This window comes from Symphalangus syndactylus, chromosome 1 (assembly GCF_028878055.3).
Source record: "Symphalangus syndactylus isolate Jambi chromosome 1, NHGRI_mSymSyn1-v2.1_pri, whole genome shotgun sequence".
Classification (NCBI taxonomy): domain Eukaryota; kingdom Metazoa; phylum Chordata; class Mammalia; order Primates; family Hylobatidae; genus Symphalangus; species Symphalangus syndactylus.
The window spans coordinates 107266082-107286943 of NC_072423.2; the positions used below are offsets into that span (position 1 = coordinate 107266082).

At 41.3% G+C, this 20862-nt stretch overlaps 1 protein-coding gene across 7 annotated transcripts in view; it reads right to left on the minus strand.

The window, feature by feature from the left end:
- The window catches only part of CACNA1D (calcium voltage-gated channel subunit alpha1 D), a 321052-nt gene that overhangs the window by 122680 nt on the left and 177510 nt on the right, over positions 1–20862 (minus strand). For 4 of the 7 annotated variants that reach the window (XM_063645661.1, XM_055273856.2, XM_055273854.2 and 1 more), the window contains one exon: positions 14617–14720. In XM_063645661.1, the coding sequence (XP_063501731.1) occupies positions 14617–14720 (104 nt within the window). Of the gene's footprint in view, positions 1–14616; positions 14721–15303; positions 15408–20862 lie in introns of all 7 variants that reach the window. The other 3 variants (XM_055273857.2, XM_055273855.2, XM_055273853.2) reach the window with 1 other exon arrangement.

Consider the following 20862-nt stretch of genomic DNA (forward strand, 5'->3'; position numbering starts at 1 on the left):
TGAGCATATCAGTTGCTCTGTACTCTTGATGACACTTGGAAATAGTCTTTTTGATTTTAGCTATTGTACTATGTATGTAGCAGTTTCTTAACTTGCACTTCCCTGATGGTTTATGACATAGAACATCTTTAACGTGTACTTACTGGCTACTCATATACATTCTTTTGTAAAGTATGTTTTGCCAATTTTTGAGTTGTTCATCTATTATCTAGTTGTTAAGAGTTCTTCACATATTCTAGATACACAGATGTAAGTGTTGTATTTTCTCCCAGTGTGGTTTCCCTTTAAATTTCTAGTCTTTGAAGAGCAGAAATCTATTTAGAAAATATTTATATGTTTAGCTTTTTAATTAGATCTATGATCGATTTCAAGTTTAATGTTTGTGTCTGGTATGACCTGAGCATCACACTTTTTTGCAGATACCCAGTTTCTTTTCTTTTTTTAACTAAAAAGAGTATCCTTTCTCCACTGAATTATCTAGCACCTTTATCAAAAAGCAATTGAACATACAAAGGAATTTCTGAATTTGTTATTCCATTCAGTTGTTCTAGTCATCTATCTTTGTATCAAACATTGTATTTACTACAGCTTTACAGCAAATCTTGAAATCAGCAGTATAAGCCCTCCTTCTTTATTTTTTACGATTGTTTTCATTAGAGGTCATTTGCAATTATATATTAGTTTTAGAATAAGCTTGTCAGTTTCTAAAAGAAAGGCTATTGAGATTTATAAATGGGACAACATTCAATGCATAGAGAAAAATGGACATCTTAATATTGAATCTTTCAATCCATGAGCATGGTATATCTTCGTTTATTTAGATCACTGTAATTTTACTAATTGGTGTTTTGTAGTTTTCAGTGTAGAGGTCTTCCATATCTTTTCTTATATTAATTCCTTTTAGGAATGCTATTGTAAATAATTTTTACGGTAATTTTTTTAAATTTCATTTTCAACACCTGCAGCTTGTATAGAGGAATAAAACGGAATTTTGTATACTGACTTTGTATCCTGTCACCCTGCTATACTCACTTATTAATTCTAGCAGGCTTTTGGTTCAATTATTGGGACTTTCTATGTAGACTATAATGTCTGTAAATAGAAATAGTTTTTTCTTTCTTTCCAATCTTTCTGCCTTTTATCTCTGTCTTACCTTCAGACTTTCAATAAAACATTGAATAAAAGAAGAGAGAAAAATGGTTACTTTGTTCCTAATCTTAAGAAGAAAACATTCAGTCTTTCACCAGTAAGTATGCTGTCAGCTATAGTTTTTTTTTCAGGCTGAGGAAGTTTTTGCATATTCTTAGTTTGCTGAGAGTTATTAGAAATGGTTACAGAATATTGTTAGTAATGTCTGCATTTACTGAGGTGATCGTATGATTTCCTCTTTCATTCTATTAATATGGTAAATTATTTGATTTTCCAATGGTGAATCAACTTGTTATTTCTGGCATAAATCCCACTTGGCCATGAGATATTATTCCTTTCATCCTGCTATATTCTATTTGCTAATATTTGAGAATTTTTGTGTCCAAATTAATGAAGGATACTGTGCTTATTATGTCTTTGTAAAGTTTTGGTAGTGAGATTTTGGCCTCATGAGTTGGGAAATGCTCCCTCCAACTTTACTACCTGAAAGAACTTCTAGGGATGGTATAACTTTTTTCTAAATTGGCTGACATAATTCACTTTTGACCTCATCTAGGCTTCTAATTTTCTTTGAGAGAAGGTTTGCGATTCTGAATTCCATTTAAAAAGGCAAATATAGGACTCTCCCAATTTATTTCTTGGTAGGCTGTGTATTTCAAGGAATTTGCCTGTTTCTCCTAAGTTACCAAGTTTATTCTCTTATTATTTTAATGTCTGTAATATCTGTGGTATCTCCTCTTTCATTTATAAAACTGGTAATTTGCTCTTTTTCCTTTTTTGATTAGTTTTGTTAGAGATTTATCAATTTTTATTACGCTTTCCAAATAACTTTATAATTTGTGTTTTCTATTTTATTTACTTCTGTTATTCTTTTTTCTACTTACCTTGGACTTATTTGGTCTTCTTTTTCTAGATTAGTAGATGGAAATGTAGATTACTGAGTTTAAACCTTTCTTCCTTACTGATATAGCTATGTCCCTCCAAGCACTGCATTAGATGGATCATACAATTTCCCAGTTGGATTTTATCAGTTTCAAAGTATTTTCTAATTTTTTATTATTTTTTGAGTTATAGGTTATTTAATTTCCAAACATTTGGGAAGGTTTATAAACAGCTTGTTATTGGCTTCTGTTTTAAATCTACTGCCATTAGAACAAAGATACTTCATAAAATTTCAATCGTTCGAGATGTAATGAGACTTTAATGGCCAAGATATGGTCTATGTCGGTGAATGTTCCACGTGCTCTGAAAACAATGTGTATTCCACAATTATTGAACACAGTATTTTATAAATATCAATTAGGTCAAGTTGGCTGAAGTTATTAACCAATCTAAATATAATCTAGATATTATCTATACTTGCTGTTTTTAACCTAGCAATTATTGAGAAGGAATGATAAAAATTTTCATCTATGTTTCTAGATTTATCAATTTCTCCACTTAATTTTAACAACTTTTGTTTCATGCACTTTCAAGCTGCATTTAGGTGCCAACACATTTAGGCTCATTGTGTCTTCTCAATGAATTGACCTTTTTATGAGCATAAAATGTCTATCTCTGAAATGTCCCTATTTCTGGAAATGTTCCTTATACTAAAGTCCAAATTGTGTGGATTAGTACAGTTCATCCATTTTTTATTTTTAATCCATGTCTTCATGGCATCTTCATTTTTATTTAGTCTGACAATTTCTATCTTCTAACAAAAAGGTTGTGTACATTTTCATCCAACGCAATTATTGATATGACTAGGTTTGTCTACCATCTCGTTGTTTGTACTGTATGTTCTTTGTTCCTTTTTCTTCCTTTTCTGACTTATTTTGGATGATTTAGTACTATTTAATATTCCATTTTATCTCTTCTTTTAGCTTTTTAGTACCCCTTTTAAGTCATTACTCTGGAGATTATCATTTGCATCCTTAAGTTCTCACAGTCTACCATGAATTCATATTATTTCAAAATGTAATAACTTTATCACAGTGAAGCTCCACTTAACTTCCTTCTATCTTCTGTATATGGTTATCCTATAATTTACTTTGACCTGTTACAGTTCCCATAATACCTTGTTATTACTTTAAATTATCTTTTAGAAAATTTAGAAATGAGAAAAAATCTTTTATCTTTGTTTGCCATTTTGATGCTTTTTTTTTTGACAGAGTTTCGCTCTTGTTGCCTAGGCTGGAGTGCAGTGGCGCGACCTCAGCTCACCATAACCTCCACCTCCCGGGTTCAAGCGATTCTCCTGCCTCAGCCTCCGGAATAGCTGGGACCACAGGCATGCGCCACCACTCTCAGCTAATTTTTTTGTATTTTTAGTAGAGACGGGGTTTCTCCATGTTGGTCAGGCTAGTCTTGAACTTCTAACCTCAGGTGATCCGCCTACCTCAGCCTCCCAAAGTGCTGGGATTAAAGGTGTGAGCCACCGTGCCCGGCCATGCTCCTCATTTTTAAAGTGAATATTTAACGTTTCTATCTGGTATTATTTTCTTCTAGCCTGAAGAACCTCCTTTAACATTTCTTAGAGTGCAAATTTGTTGGTGACCAATTCTTGGATTTTGTTTACCTAAAGTTTTTCTACTTCCTTCTTTTGTGAAGGGTATTTTTGCTTCATACAGAATCATTTTTCCTTTTACCTCTTTGAAGACGTCACCCATTGCCCTATGACTTGCACTATATCTGCAAACAAGTAAATGCATATTATTATTATTTTCTCCTAGTATGTAATGTGCCTTTTCTCATTTGCTTGCTTTTAAAATTTTCTGTATATTTACTTTCAGCAACCTAAATTTGATGTGTTTAGCAGTGGTTCCCTTTGTGTTTCTACTGCTTGAGGTTTGTTGGGCCTCTTGGATCTGTTAACTTAGTTTTCAATACTTGCAACATGTTCAGCTTTATTTATCTTAAAATTTTTCTTCCTCAATCTCTTTCTTCTCCTGTGACTCCAATTTCATATACACCAGATTGCTTATTGTTGTTTTAGAGATCACTAAGCCCTCACCGACTTTTTCTGCAATGTCCAATCTACTTTTTCAGATACTGTACTGTTTCTATTTACCTACTGAGATTTACCTATTCCTTTATTATGTCCATCTTTTCCTTCAATTCCTTAAACAGGCTCATAGTAGTGACTTCAAAGTCTTTGATTATTAATTGCAACATCTGTCATCTTTTGTGTCTATCAACTTTTCCCTCCTTGATCATGAATATTTTCCTGCTTCTTTTCATGTCTTATAGTTTTGGGTTATGAGGAAAAACATCTTGGGAATATCTGAGTTTTGGTCTCTTCCTTTAATGAGTGTTGATTTTTGTCTTTTTGACAGGTGTTTAATTTATTGGCCATTTCCCTCATCCTTTTGAAGCTTGTTTCTGTGCTTTTTAAGTCAGGTCTAGAGTAGGCTTACTCAAGGGCTAAAGTAGCTCCAACCCTAAAGCCTGGCTTTTCTGAAGTCTTGGTACCCAATGTATTCAATTAGGTCATTCCACTACAGCTGAGCAGAACCATATACCTCCCAGCATGGAGAGATTTCCAACCGCTTACAGCATTCTACTAGCTGTTCGCTGCCTGGCCTCAATAAGTATCACCTGGCACAGAAGCAGCTTAGTATATGGTCAGATTTCAAAGAACCTCCACTCTGATTACTGGAGCCCCTTCTCTGCATACTTCTCACCCGTACTCTGCCCTGAAAATCTCAGCCATCTTAGCAGCCCTGAACACTGTTTTTTGGCCCCTCAGCAAATAGACCATCATTCTCTGTTGGGCTCTGCCTTTCTGCCATAATTCTGAAATTGTCTCCAGGCAGAAAGCCAGGACAATTGTGGAGTTTATCTCATGTGTTTCCCTTCTCATAGGGATTGCAATCCTGCACATCCTATTTCCATTTTCTGAAAATAGTTGCTTCCTATTTTTTGCCCAGTCTTTTGTAGTTGTTTATGGTGAAGGGTCCAGTCTGGTAGCACTAGTATGTTGTGGCTGGAAGCAGATTATATGAGCCTTAAATTGGTCTCTCTACATCCATTTGTGTATCCATCCAATCTATTCATATTACTGCAGCCACAGTGATTTTCATATGCAGATTTTCCCAACATTTTATTAAGAAGAATTTCAAACATCCATAAAAGTAGAAACAATTATACAATGAACACCCATATGCCTACCTCACCTAGATTCCATAATTAACACCTGCTACCTTTTCTTCTTCTTTTTTTTTTATTTTTAAGACAGGGTCTCAACTCTGCTCCCCAGGCTGGAGTGCAGAAGCATGATCATAGCTCACTGCAACCTCAAACTCCTAGGCTCAAGCGATCCTCCTGTCTCAGCCTCCTGAGTAGCTGGGACTATAGGCACACATCACATTGCCCAGCTAACTAAAAAGACTTTTGTTTTTCCCCAGAGACAAAGTCTCGCTATGTTGCCCAGGCTGGCTTCAAACTCCTGGCCTCAAGCAACCCTTCCACCTCACCCTCCTGAATTGCTCGGATTACAGGTGCAAGCCACAGCACCCAGCTGCTACATTTTCTTTATCGCCTATCTCTGCATCCCCCTATCCATCTATTAATTCATCTTATCTTTTTGAAGCATTTTAAGGTAAGTTGAAGATATGAGAACACAGCATAATTTTTAGAAAATGTAAATTTGAATATCACTCCCTGCTTAAAATTCATCCATGCATTCTCTTACCCTTCAGCTAATAACCAAAACCTGTGACACAGTCTAAAGGTCCTATGTGACCTAGACTGTGCCGGCCAGTCTCTCTCCTTTCATCTGCCTTCATCTCCAGCTCCCCTAGTTCCTGTCACCCTAGCTTCGTTCAGTTCCTCCAGCGTCCTCTGCTCCTTCCTACTGTACCTCCTTTCTGTGGGTTTTCCCTTGATTAGAATACCCTTGCCCCAGCTTCTTGTCCCACCTTGCCTGGATATAGTGACTACTCATTCTTCACTTCCAGGATGTTCCTACCCACTAAACTGACAGCAGTTGTGCCTGTTAAACTCTCTCACAGCACATGAACCTTTCTTTCGAAGCATTTATACAAGTTTGTAATTGTCATTTTGGCCTCCATCATTAGATATAAGCTTCATGAAGAAAGAAACCATTTCATTCCACCACTGTAACTGCAGTGCCTACACGGTGCCTACATCCCACCACCATAAACCTGGTGCCTACACAGTGTCTACATCCCACCACCATAACCCTGGTGCCTACACTCTACCACTGTAACCCCAGTGTCTACCCAGTGCCTACATCCCACCACCATAACCCCAGTGCCTACTTCCCACCACCATAACCCCAGTGCCTATGTTCCCACCACCATAACCCCGGTGCCTACACTTCACCACTGTAACCCCAGTGCCCACCCGGTGCCTACACTCCACCACCATAACCCCAGTGCCTACCTGGTTCCTACATCCCACCACCGTAACCCTGGTGCCTACATCCCATCACTGTAATCCTGGTGCCTACCTGGTGCCTACATTCCACCACTGTAACCCCAGTGCCTAGCAGGGCACTTGGCATACATCTACCACTGTGTAGGAACTGAAAAAAATTCATTAAGTGAATAAGTCATTCTTAGGAATTAAGAGAGAGGGAGAAAAAAGGATCCAGCAGGATTTTCTGCTCCTTATTCGTCTGTTACATCAAATTCAACTGCCTCCAGGCCAAGCACAGTTGCCCTATTTCCAGAGAGCTGTGGAACAATGTCATCCAGAAAGCCCTCCAAAGACAAAACTCCATGGTTCTCCAATGCTCTTCTAGCAGCCGATCTAAATTCTCATAAGACTGTGGATCTTTATGTTCATTTGAGTCTCAAAAATACAGCTCTGAATATCAACGCTGTTTTGTTTTTTCCAGAGAAAATCTCTTTAATAAATGGTATCAGTAAGGGCTTAAAACCAACACCTCATTCCATGCCTCTCATCTCACACACCAGGGCAGTAACAATGGCTCTCCTTTGATCTGTGGCACTGTGAATGCTGTCTTATATGGGCGGAGGATACTTAGGGCTAGGGCTTGGGTGCATACATCTGTTGAAATATTAAAATGAAATCCAGAAAAGGAGCTGTTGAACTTTAACAAGGAAGAGTTCCCTACACTATAGATCTACTGGCCTTTGTATACCAAGCTGCCCTGCAATACCAATATTTGATCTCTGTAAAAGCAATTTTACCATCCTGTAAAAGAATATTACACAAAAGAGAAAAAAAGCATAACGTTGACAGTAGCATCTTAGAGACAATCATCAATTTGTTTCTCACAAGCCAAATTATTAAACTCCTAAATATCCTTTTCATTGTAAAAGTAATGGCAATTGTTAATGCCTCCAACTGAATAGGGAACACAGGAAAATTATGGCTTTAATTTCAACTATTAAGGTCGCAACAGCTTTATAAAGAGCTGGGTCTGTGCATGAAAGCACTGTAATGAATTCTCTTCCCCTAGGATTTGGGATCAACAGATTCAACAGCCTCCCCTGCAACACTAATGCCCTCAACAACCTCCCTCTTCTAACCTGCACATCAACAACCCAGAGCACAGGTGGAGGGGGAACTGCGGACGGAGAAGTCAACTCAGCACACAGCTCTCCATCTGCAAAACGAGGGTCCAGGAGGGCACATGTGGCCAGAGGTGCCTCCTAGGTCCTCAGAGGTCTTTCTGTACATTATAAAAAAAAAAAAAAAAAAAACTTGGTCAGGAACAGATGATAGCCACAGCTGACAAGTGAGAGCTCTACTGAATCTGTTGCTAGTGCTTGGCTGCTGTCCACTGCTGTTGCCAGGGAAACAGATGTCAGCTTGATGGAAACAAGGATCAGCGAAAACTTTCACTTACCTCGTTTCCACTGATCCCGACAGCCATTTCTATGGAAACAGTAGCTGCAAGCCAGCGGCAGAGAGGTTACCACTCACTTGTTAATGTCAGGTGTGGCTACCAGCCTGTGCACTTCAGGTACCATGGTACCAACAGCACCAGGATCCAGCTGTCATCTACCCCCGACAGCTGTTAACTCTGCAACAAGAAAGTTCAGTGTTCAAAAGTATATATAAATGTTTAGCTAGGTTCTTTATTAGAAAAAGGAAATTTAGCACTCTCATTTAAAGCCAAATCGGAGCTTAGTTTCTTGTTCTACCAAAGCCAAGCCACATGAGGGTACTGAAGGACCCTGAATCCTCCCGGCACCCTAACCTCAGCATTCAACTCCATTCACAATATTACTTCATGGTTCAGAAAAAGGGACATTCAACTGTGAACAAATCTTTCACGTATTAGCCTCTTCAAACCAAAGACAAATCTGGCTAAATGTGGGGAAGTACTTTGCTACAAGTAATCATTAAGGGTGTCTTTAGCATTCTGTCAGCTTAATCATCACTACAACACATAGGAAGTTATTTTTTAATCATAAGAACTATCTACAAAGAGTCCTCCCCTGTCTCTTTTAGACTGGACTTCTGTGTGCCTTAGTAGCCGCTGGCCAAAAATTCTCTGTTGGCCAAGATATGGAATTAACTCACTATTGCAGTACAGTTTTATTCTGAATATGGTGACAAATCATACCGATATCCTGGCTACCCCAGGACCCCAATAACAACCTTTTCAATTTTGTAAGCAATTACACTACTCTTTTACAAAGCAGACATATCAGAGGTATATATATTGGAGGAAATTCAATTGTCCATTTTCTGTCAGTAGATGCTGGTAAAGTGTTGAATGAAAGAAAAATCTTTTTCTTTTTTTTTTCTTTTTGAGATGGAGTTTTGCTCTTGTCACCCAGGCTAGAGTGCAATGGTGCAGTCTCGGCTCACTGCAACCTCCGCTTCCCTGGTTCAAGTGATTCTCCTGCCTCAGCCTCCCAAGTAGCTGGGATTACAGGCATGCGCCACCATGCCTGGCTAATTTTTTTTTTTTTTTTTTTTTTTGAGACGGAGTCTCGCTCTGTCACCCAGGCACCCAGGCTGGAGTGCAGTGGCGCGATCTCGGCTCACTGCAAGCTCCGCCTCCCGGGTTCACGCCATTCTCCTGCCTCAGCCTCTCCGAGTAGCTGGGACTACAGGCGCCCGCCACCACGCCCGGCTAATTTTTTGTATTTTTAGTAGAGATGGGGTTTCACCGTGGTCTCGATCTCCTGACCTCGTGATCCGCCCGCCTCGGCCTCCCAAAGTGCTGGGATTACAAGCGTGAGCCACCACGCCCGGCCATGCCTGGCTAATTTTTGTATTTTTAGTAGAGACAGGGTTTCACCACCTTAGTCAGGCTGCTCTCAAACTCCTGATCTCAGGTGGTCCAGCTGCCTTGGCCTCCCAAAGTGCTGGGATTACAGGCGTGAGCCACTGTGCCTGGTCAAATGAGAGAAAAATCTAATCTCAGTCATGAAAAATGTATAAGAATGCCTATTCCCAGAGGGTATGTCTCCACTTAGAAAACATTCACAAGTAATACAACTACTATCTATTGGTGCGTTTTGCCTCTTGAGCCACCATTCAAGTAGAAGAAATCAGAGATTGTCTGGCTATTACTAGTATGAATTTAAATGGACCAAACCTGATTCCACTATGTACAATTCTGGTACAGTCAGTCCACAGTATACCGGCACCGGCACCACCTTCCCTCTTCACACTCTCCATCCCAAGAATCTTTGCTTTAGGAAACCAAAGCTTCCTAAAAGTAGCCATGCCTGAGTCTTTGTCTAGGCCCCTGGTATCCAATTAGCCAGAATGGGATATAGGAGGCGAGATTAAAAAAGATAAACTAGTTTGAAAATCGCCTTCAGTTTTCCATAATGCTTCGCTTCATCCATGTTCCCTTAAACTTCTAAAGATAAATAGGCCTATAGTAATACAAAATTGGATTGATTTAAAATGATACCTGTGATCTGGTAGGATCTGGAACTTACTAGAACACCAAGAATACAAATTAATTTGTATGATTTTGAATTTACAGACCTGGGCTGGGTTTACATTCAATTTTATGTCATAAGAGTGGGTTTAATAACATTTATTGCCTAACAACATACAAGATCTACTTAACAAAGTATTTCAAATATTTTTCATAAGATGTTGCCAAAACCAAAGGTTTGAATTCATAAGCGAATTATAAATGATTTTAATCTATTCTTTAAAGCAAGCCCAGGAGGGGGTTTATGTAGTAATATCCTTTAGTCAGCAGTGGCTTATGTCATTATATATATAAAATAAAACATTTTTAAAATATAACTTGGGCTTTTCACTAACACAGACCTATCCGGGCCAGCTATTATTAATTAGTTTGAAAGGACTGAATTGATTCTTTTCTTGCATCAAATCCAGGAAGAGATGCACCCTTCCTGAACTATCATAATTTCAATGGGCCAAGCCCTCTACATTCTTCAGCTCACTGAGTCCTCACTGAACTTCACGAAGCTGGTACTGTGATGAGCTCCATCTCACAGATGACGAAAGTAAGGCTCAAAGAGGTAAGTAACTTGCCCCAAATCTCACAACTGGAAAAGGTAGAACAAACATTCAAGACTTGGTCGTCTGATTCTAAAGCTGGTATGCTTAACCACTATATAATAGAAATGCCATTCCCCTCAATTTGTGCAAAAAAACACTGTCAAATACATAACTTTAATAACAATGATTTAGACCTGCATAATACTTTGCAGCTGACACAGTGCTTCCACATTCACTGAGTACAACGTTGATGTGTGTGTAAAGCATGGCCACCTGCTGGGAAATCCAGAAAATGCTACACTCCAGAATTTCCAAAGAGTACCCCACACCGTTCCCACCTAACCCAGTGAGGGGAGTGGGGGATATCCATGGATTTAAGATAAGGATATGTTAAATTAGAAAAACCCTTTATGTATTTTTAGAAGCACTTCTACAGTCATTAGCTGACCGAAAACCACCCTGTGTGGGAGACGGCAAGACAGGATATCGCTGATATCCTGAAGGACAAAGAGACTGAGGCTCAGGGTAACTCAGTGAAGTCCCAGAGTGCACGAGGGACTCCGGCAGGACAGAACCCAAGTCTTCCAGACCCCTTCCTGGGGGTTGGAGCCACATCCTGGGAGCCTAGGGCGTCCCCCATCTTGCAAGCTCAGACACCACCACCATAGGGATGGCTGGTAGCAGGTGGGCCCTGAAATGGAGAAGGAGGCAGAGCCAACCAGCCTACCGCCCATGACCCCCATGCTCCCCCTGGGAATCTAGCATGATTCTAAAGATGAAAACCTCAAAAGGGAGTTCAATTAACAATTTGAAAAGTGAAAAATTGCCAAGCTTCTAGAAGGCCACATGTAATATGTCTGAATTGCAGACTTAAAGAAGACGTTCTTTCCAATTCTTGGTCATAATGGGAGCGTATCCTCAATGACAACTTAAGGTTAAATTGCAACATTAATCACAGACATTCTCAGCCCCTCCCACAGAGCACTGTGATCAGAGATGGAAGTATTCATCTATATTCATGCATGGCTGCATAGGGTTTACAGTTCATAAACTTCATACCTACCTTGAGGGGAAAAAAGACTCTGTTATAAAACCAAAGATTTTCCCAAAGCATCAGTGTTACAACACTTTACAAATAAACACCAAATCCAATGTGCAGATTAAAGTCTGTTCAAGAATACAATAGGATGGCATGGCCACACACATGAAGGAGCCAAGGAGCAGAAACAGATACAGGTATTTCCAAATGGCTGACAGACTTGAAGACACACAGCACCATCTAACATTTCCTCATGAGAAGGCAATCACATGGTCTCGACCAGCCTTTCTAAAATGAGGGCGTTTTAATTCAGTGCTTAGGGGATTACATTTGTGTTGGTCTGACAGTCTCTCAGGGTCTATGCAACACAAATCGTCTTCCTCTCAACGTTTATATCCTTCTGGTTTTGTAGTACCTCTAGTGTCCCCTTAAAAAATTATGAAGACTCTTGAGGCTAAAATTAAAAAAAAAATCATTTGCTTAAACAACAACAAAAATATCAATGGGAAAGTAAAAGGGAAGTAGCAGGCAGAGAGGGAAGGCGGTGGTTGTGGGGGTGGGGGCTGGAGGGGCGGAGGTGGAGGCATGCCAGTCCATTGTCAGTCTCCGGGGGAGATGCCTCCTCATCTCTCTAGGGCAGCTCACAGAGCCTCTGGGTCTGCACCTCTACTGAATATGTGCCCTTCTGCACTGCTTCAAAATGGGCTACCCCATGAGATAATGAATGCCTAAGCATAAGACCGCTGTCTGTGTCTGAGACATCTTGGCACCCCTGGCCTCTGGACCAGAGCCGGGCACTCTACAGGATCTCAGGAAATAACTGGCCAAATCAGGAACAAAGCTGAGAGGCTGTGCTTTGCAGACATGGTTCTGTCTTTACCCAAACCAGCCCTACCGGAGGCCTTCTGGCGGAGTAGAGAGGAGGTTATGTGCAGTTCCTAGGGGTCTGAGCACAGCCCGCACTGACAGTTAAAAATCGCTGGGAAGTCTTGGGTTTTCTTTTATAATTTCATGTGTCATTTCCAGTCTCCTCTATCAGGGATCTAAGTTTTGTTTTGATGAAAAAATATGTTTTAAAAAAATTATTTCCCCCCAAAATATATTTCAGTAAACTGGTTGTTCCATGAAGGAGTGTACCTTTTTTATCCTCCAGCTTTGGGTACCTCCCACGGAGTTGCAGGTTTAACCCCCATTTGTGATAGTGGGAAGCCCCCCCGCCCCGCCCATCTTTTTCTCTTTTCTTTTTTTTAAGCACCTCACGATCTGGCTCCTGCCTCTGCTTCATCATGTCTGCTGGGGCAACGGCTCCTGCCTGGGAAAGCTAAAAGATAAGGCATGTCACCGGCACTGTTAAAATTCATGGTTTCCATGGCCTCCGTCAGTTTAGCTGGGTTTAGGAGACATGAGGCGCCAGGGAATTCACAACAGGATTGCTGTTAACCTTGTATAGGAAGCTCCTGTGGCAAAATCAAACGCAATGTTCTTTCTCCAAGAATAGATACCACCCTCACATGTCCAACCCTAGCCTAAGGCCACTGAGGTTTACTAGGAGAAAGACACTTCTCACGTTGAGGTGGAAGGGCCAGAGGCTTGAGGAGCCACTCAGGCAGGGGAGGGTTATGTGGCCCCATCCCAGGCTCAGCCCCCACCCCTCTCTCTGGGGGGCACTGGCCCCTGGGCCATCTCTACATAGGGACTTCCTGTGACAGTACGCGACCCTGGTGTGGAACTGACTACATTCAATCCAGGGCAGGTTTAGGGGAAGATGCAGAAAGGAAGCCGAGATGGATAAATGCACTCTGCTTTCTGCTCTGGAAAAGGCAGTGTTTCCAAAAATGCGATTAAAGCCTTTTCACTAACTCAGCATACATGAAGACATCATTTCCCTGAGATACAGCCTCGGAAAGAGCAAGATAAAGTGAGTGAGGAGGAGATAAACTCGCCTGGAATCAAATCCATCAACACTACTTCCTCAGGGTGCCTGGGTGCAGCGCAGTGACAGAGGCTCCTCTGGGAGACGTAGGCCCCTCTTGGGCCTCCTGGTATCCTGCCTGCCCCCCACAACCCAGCAATGGCTGTATGAAGGAGCTGATTGTGAGAGAGCCAGACAGCCCCCAGCTCCCTTCTCTGTAGCACCCCACCTTCTGGGGGTGTCTGAGAGGTGGTGTGGATGCAGGGCTGCCCACAAGCGTTCTGGGATGGCATCTCCAGCTACAGGCAAGGCAGAGCCTGCAACATAAGGAGTTCCCTTTCCAGGCCAGCATCTGCTGCACCCTCTTTATGCAGAGTCAATCCATAGAGAGGAAGTGATAAACAAGTAAACTTCAAAAATCATGACTGAATGACGCGCTCTCTGTAAGGCCATGGGAATGTGTGCACAAAAGTCGATCATCACTCTGCATTAAGAGAAGGATTCTATAAGTTTCGGTTAAAACTGAATCACAGGGACAGTTCTCACAATGACAGCACTAGAACACCAAGCTAATAAAGAATCCCAATCTGAGGAAGATTTTGAAAATGTCCAGTATTTATGTGCTTGAGGCTTATTTCTCCTTCACAGTAAAATCTAAAACTCCCCTGGAAGTATTTATAATGCACTGTGGTGACCTAAAGGGGCCAGGTTATGTACTAATAGACACAAAACGACAAGGGGTTATGTACTAATAGACACAAAACGACAAGGGACAAAAGCCTCTTTCCTGGGGGAGACCAAGGCTGGAATTCCTTTAACTCACTTGTAATCCACCTCTACACATTCACATACTAACACAACTGGCTTCGGGGGAACGTTTTCATTAAATTAACAGTGTTTGGCAAGCATCGGAAACACGGAATCTCACAGACAGATACGGGCAGAAAGAATCACAGCTCAATCCAAAAGCAACACACTGAGAGGACATCAGAGTCCAAACACATGCAGAGAAGCTGTCAGGGAGCAGCTAGGAGACACGCAGAGTTGCCTCACACGTGGCAGCAGGAGAAGGTGCAACACGGATCCAACTGCTTACCCACTAAGGACACCAAGAACCAGGTTAAGGACGAAAAATGAGCCAAGGATGATCAGACTAACAAAATACACCCATGGCCATTCCCATCCTATCGCATCATTTACCTGTAAAATGTAAGGAGATCAGTTATCAGTTATCCATTTACTAAAGAGCAGAGCCCCAGTTGCAGCTGCCAGACCTCTCAGTGCTTTGCTGAAGGTTAGTGCTCCTAGGACAGGGACTGGGCCTAGGTCCTTCCTTTTTTTTTTTTTTCTGCAAATAAGGACAAGCTCAGCGGCTGAAATCTACAAATGGGGCCTACCAAAAGCCCACCCAATCCAGCTTATTTTGCTAACGTTTTATAACAATTAATCTGCATTATATTTGGATCCAGACAAATAAAGCAATTATAAATGTATCTCACTTTAGAACAGACAAAAAAGGGCAAGCAATGGAAATTGTTTAAATCTCAAGCAAAAATGCTGATTAATTTCTGGTCAATAATTGCTCTATAGTTCTCCTTCATGAAGCCTGGTGAGGTTCCAGGAAACAGCTTGATTTGGGAAGCCTCAGCAGAAAAGAAAGCATCTCAGAGGACACATAAAATGTCTGGCAACCCCTCTTGGCGGCCCTCATCCAGCAAAGCCTGTGTGGTCTTGGCAACTGTCCTCAGGACTCTGCTTTCAAGATGAAAGAGGTGTAGCTTACCCGCTCAATACACCAAGTACAAGATTTAGTACGAAAAATGACCCAAAGATGACGAGACTGACAAAATACACCCAGGGCAATTCAAATCCCATAGCATCATTCATCTGCAAGAAATAAGATGGTCTCATAGGAGTGGGTTAATAAGAGAATTTAATAAGGAGAGAGGGTCACATTAGAGACAGCATTCTATACATTTAATTAAACATTTACTTAGATTTAAATCAGAAACAACAGTCGCCAAATCAGAGACAACAGCAGCCAACACACATTCATCACATATTCCCCATACACACACACACACACACACACACACACAGAGTCATCAAGGCTTTCAGGCAGAATAATAGCAGATTTTGGCCCCAGGAAGGAAAATCAGTTGGGATATGGCTTTTTCTTACAGGAAACTGTCTTGATAAGTGATTTTCAGAAGGTCTTGGTAGAGGACAAAACTAGTGCTTAGCTAGAACCTATTTTCTATGCTGCCCAAGATTTTAGACTTTATGCTTAAAGTTTGTGATGGTGTAAAAGTCTTAATTATAGAGACAAACTTGTACCATTTGACTCTATAAACTCGTTTTAAAAACTCCTAAAATAATCTTCTACTGGAAACCAACCTACCCAAGGAAACCAAACCCACCTTAGACCTGGAGTATCTGCAACCTGTGAGTGCAAACAAAATGAATGCAGCAAAATGAATGTGAAAAAGAAATTTTTTCAAGGTCAACTAGCTGACACATAGTCACAGGCTCTTTGGGGAATGGGTTTTTTCTTAGCTGCACCCACAGAAAGGAGAAACAGCCCTTCTTCTCCACACTTAGCTTTGATCTAGATGACCCCCTGGGAGACTGGCTCCAGCTGTGAGCTGACTGGGTTTAGAGGTCAAAGGGTGTGGCCTGAGGAACCCCATTCCCCTATTCCCGGACAAGCTCATGCTGCACATTCAGACACAGTCTCCCTGGCAGACCTGGCCAAAGGAAGCTAGAGCAAACAGGTGCTTTAAGGATCACAGCTGGATGGAACTTTCCAGCAGCACAGGTCAGGGTTAAATTCAGCAAAACACCTTTCCCAGGAAGGAGGTGTTAAGGACCAGTCAGGGGACAGAATGGATGGCCTAAGGTATGACCCTGCCAGAACACCCAGAATTTTCAGCCAAAAAGAATTGCAAACAGTCTGGATACAGCCATCGCTCTTGCCTTGCAGGTGCAAGCCCTTAGGGTGTTAAGCATGTGCTTTCCTGCATATGATCTGGCTCCAGGTTTTAACTTTACAGAACGAGGCTCGTGCATTTCACAATGTTTGCCTCGAGAAGCCAAATAGGGAAAGCGAACATTAAAAAAAATTACCTAACATCTGTTGCTGAAGTCTAGGGAGAGGGCATTAAATCCCTTATGAAACACCTGTTTGGTCACATGAAAATTGATGTGCTTAATAGAACTCATATCAGTCTGCACATCTTACATTGGCAATTAGAGTAATGAATGAGCCTGGGCCGTGGCTGCAATTGTTGATCTAATTAAGTTGGATAAACTAATTTCAGCAGGAAGGCAAAGGGTAATTCATCCAACGCAACTATACCACTAAACTTACTGAAAAACCCATATATGAAGAAGGAACTGGCTGCCTGGTGTGGTGGCCTGTGCCTGGCCTGGGTCAGCACCTGAGACAGAGCCCCATCTGGGCTTGTTTCCCTCTGTGTTGGAACAGAGGTGCATGCAGCAGGGGAGAAGGTACCCATCAAGGTGACGGGAGGGCAGACAGGTCCAGGGCTCCCATCAGGAAACCTCACTCTTCCATGACCCTAGCAACCGTCATCTGCTGAGCCATCTGCTTCACCAACCCTCCTACAGGCCTCAGTCTGGTGTTCCAGAGAATGGCTCTAGTAACAGCTGTCTTCTCCACTTGGGATGGAAAATTTTCCTTTAAAAAATTTAAAACCCTTTTAATTTCTTGGGAGTAGGTGTTCATCAGATTCACATTTGCTCAAATCAGAAGTAACACTTGGAATGACAGTTGAGGCCTGGAGGGAAAGGCTGGAGTTGAATACAGTCCACTGGAGATTCCAAATCTCTAAATCAGAAGGTGGAGCAAGAGAGACAAGCTTCAGCTCTAAGAGCCGGTCTTGCTCCCATTGAACCCTTCTCAGTCCAAGTCCCTTTTCAGAGCCAAGCACTTCTTGGATCTTACCATATACAAAAGAAAAATCAGAACATGCAAGATGTTCCCAAAAATATCCACATGAAAATAAAGACCGCTTGGGATTTTGCCTATATGGTCTTTATCAGCAATGAAGAAACTGGCTTCCACTGAAGGACTTCAATTTAGATTAATTTTTTAAAAACTTATATCAAAGTCATCAAGGGGTGTCATCTGGTGCTCAGGAAATAATTTTCTTTTTAGCTTCAGTTTTCCTTGTTTTAGAAGGCTGAAATGGGCCGGATGCAGTGGCTCATGCCTGCAATTCCAACACTTTGGGAGGCCAAGGCAGGCGGATCACCCTGAGGTTGGGAGTTTGAGACCAGCCTGGCCAACATGGTGAAACCCGTCTCTACTAAAAATACAAAAATTAGCTGGACGTGGTAGCAAGGACCTGTAATCCCAGCTACTTGGGAGGCTGAGGCATGAGAATCACTTGAACCCTGGAGGCAGAGGTTGCAGTGAGCCGAGATCATGCCATTGCACTCCAGCCTGGGTGACAGAGCAAAACTCCGTCTCAAAAAAATTAAAAAAATAAAAATAAAAGGTTGAAATGCATATTCATGTCTCAAGTTATAGACCAGTGCAAGGCTGTTTTAGTAGCTGCTGAAAACACTTCTGGAAACTTGGTATAGTGGTTTTAACTCCCCAGAGCATGCAATAAGAAAAAGGCAAGCCCTCGGCTGGTTACAGAGAAATTTCCTAGGTGCCCTGAATGAAGGAGATTGTCAACTTGACCATGAGTACTTCCCGTGAAGGTCTGACAGCCAGCACCTCCGTAGGAGTGTGCATTGAGAAAAGAGCTTGGTGCTAAGACAAGACACCAGAAATTATTTATCTGGATAGCTGTCTCCTGAAACCAATACTTTTTATTTCCTACATTTAAAAACAATTTCTTTGAATTGAAGGAAAAAAAATTCCTCTAAGTTGAAGAGAAAAATTAAATCATGTAAGTTTAATTCTGCATCTTGAGAAGCCCAGAGAGGTTCCATGAACTACTCAAGGTCACACAACCAGCCTAAATAAACACTCTTTCCCTGCCCTACACCCTACTGCCTCTGTGAGCAACAAACACTCACATGTGAGTCAAACAACAGCTCAATTCTATTTATGGAACTCACTTTATCAAAGAACTCTACCATAGGTTTCTTTCCACCAGAACTTAATGATCCCACTTCCCACACATCCAAATAGTCCTGTTCTAAGTGTGTGCCTTTCTACATATTGGACCCACCTGTACTTCCCTTCTCAAGACCCGGCCAGACATTTTCCAGACACTAGTGAGAAGCAAGGTATAAATGAGCTTGAGAATGCTGACCGAATATAAACTTGACTAGATGCAAAACAATGCCCTGCAAAGACTTCGTCTACCATATGTAAATGCCTAAAGGATTCAGAAATGTGCTTATAGTCAACATTTAAAATCTAATCTCTTTTTATCTCCCAAGATGTTCCCTTTATGCCCTAGTTGTAGATAAAAATAGATATTCAAACACGGCACATCTACACTAATGAGGCAATATGCCTGGTACACTTAAAGGATGATGACCATCACTTGTGTTTATTGAGTGCCTGCTCGGTGCCAGGCACCGTGCTGGGCAGGGATGTTCTGCTGTGTATCACAGCAGTATGGCTTCCAGCTGACTGTGGCCCATGAAATATTAGGAAGGCTTGGTTCCTTGGCCCCTGCCTATCTCTATGATGAGCTAATAAATGCAATCAACAGGTAATTAAAAACAATCCTGATGTGTTTCAGAGAGTAAGATCTTAGAGAACAGTCGGGCAAACATTACTTAGCTGCCCCCTAGTGTTCTGGAAGGATTCATAAACTGTTGACAGGTGGAAGAATGCCAAGGAAAGAGTGCTGGGTTCTAGTCTAGGCCAGGGGGGTCCCACAGCATGACCCGCAGGCCAAATCCAGCTTGCTGTCTGCTTTTATATGGCCTCAAGCTAAAAATGATTTTTATAATTTGAAATGGTTGGTGGGGGAAAAAATCAAAAGCAAAATATTTCATGACCCAGAAAAGTCATAGAAAATTCAAATTTCAGGGTCCATAAATGAAGTCTGATTAGAATAAAGCCACATCCATTTGCTTATGTATTGCCCATGGCTGCTTCCTAGCTATAATGGAAGGGCTGAACAGTTGCTGAGGTGACCATGTAGCCTGCAAGGCCAAATACATTTTCTATTTGGCCCCTTATGAAAAGGTTTATAGACCCCTGTTCTAGATCAAGGACACCACCATTTGCTGTAGAACCCAGGGAATGTTCCATGGTCTCTACTCCACTGTCTCCATCTTCAAGATCCTAGATCTTCCATAAAGGGAAACAGACTGGAATAAAGTTTATGAATGGCTTGAGATCCTCCACCAGAATAAAGACGCTGTGTAATTTATGGAGAATGCAATTATACTGTCAAAGTATTAACCACGTGATTGTCATATTAATAATAAAAATAATAATTATATCATCCTAGATGATATTTAAACCTTCTCAGGAAAGTAAGTGGAAACTTTCGTTTCTAGGAGCCTGAAGTTCCCTCTCCTTTAATCATCTACTCCCAGGTTTTACACTTGCTTGGCAACAGGAAAATTCTGAGAATCAATGTGCAGGAATATAACATAAAGTATAAAATTGTTCATTAGTCAAGGCATGCTGGATCTGCAGCTGACAATTCACCATGTCAATAGAAAGAAAAACAAAGCTGAGAGGAGTCACAGATTTTGATTTTTTAAAAAATCAAAATGTTGTTTTATGTACTGTTTGGGGAGGGGAAGTATCAGAGTTGGGCTATTTTGATGATGCTTTTTCTATTTATGAAAAATTTCAAGGGAAGACTGGAATTGAGATCTCAACTAATCTGACTAGAAGTTGCAATTTAGGAAATAATAGTGAAAATGAATGCTTCACCTAACCTGAGGGCCCTCCTGCATACAGAAGCCGTGCCCTTGGCTCAGCCAATACCATCTCCCTCCTCCTTCCTCTTCATGAGAAGACGTTGTTTTATGAATATAAATAACAGACGTGCATACCCCCCCCCACACACACACACACAGACGCACACACACACACACTCTCACACTCCCATGACAATCAGAAAAAGAAAGGGAAGTAGGAAAAACAAGATATAACATGTTGGTGATGCTTAAACCTGGTCAAACTAGACTGACTTTGGGGACTAAAGATAAAAATATACCTTCTTTGCCTCATATTAAATATATAGGGACATCTACAATCCTGTGAGCTGGCGAAGGGAAGCAAAAACCTATTTATAACCATTATAGGTTACATTCTTTGAGGTTATGGAGTAATAGGAAATCCTGAAAAGTATCTAAAATTTAGAAACTACCAGAAGCTACTTCTCAA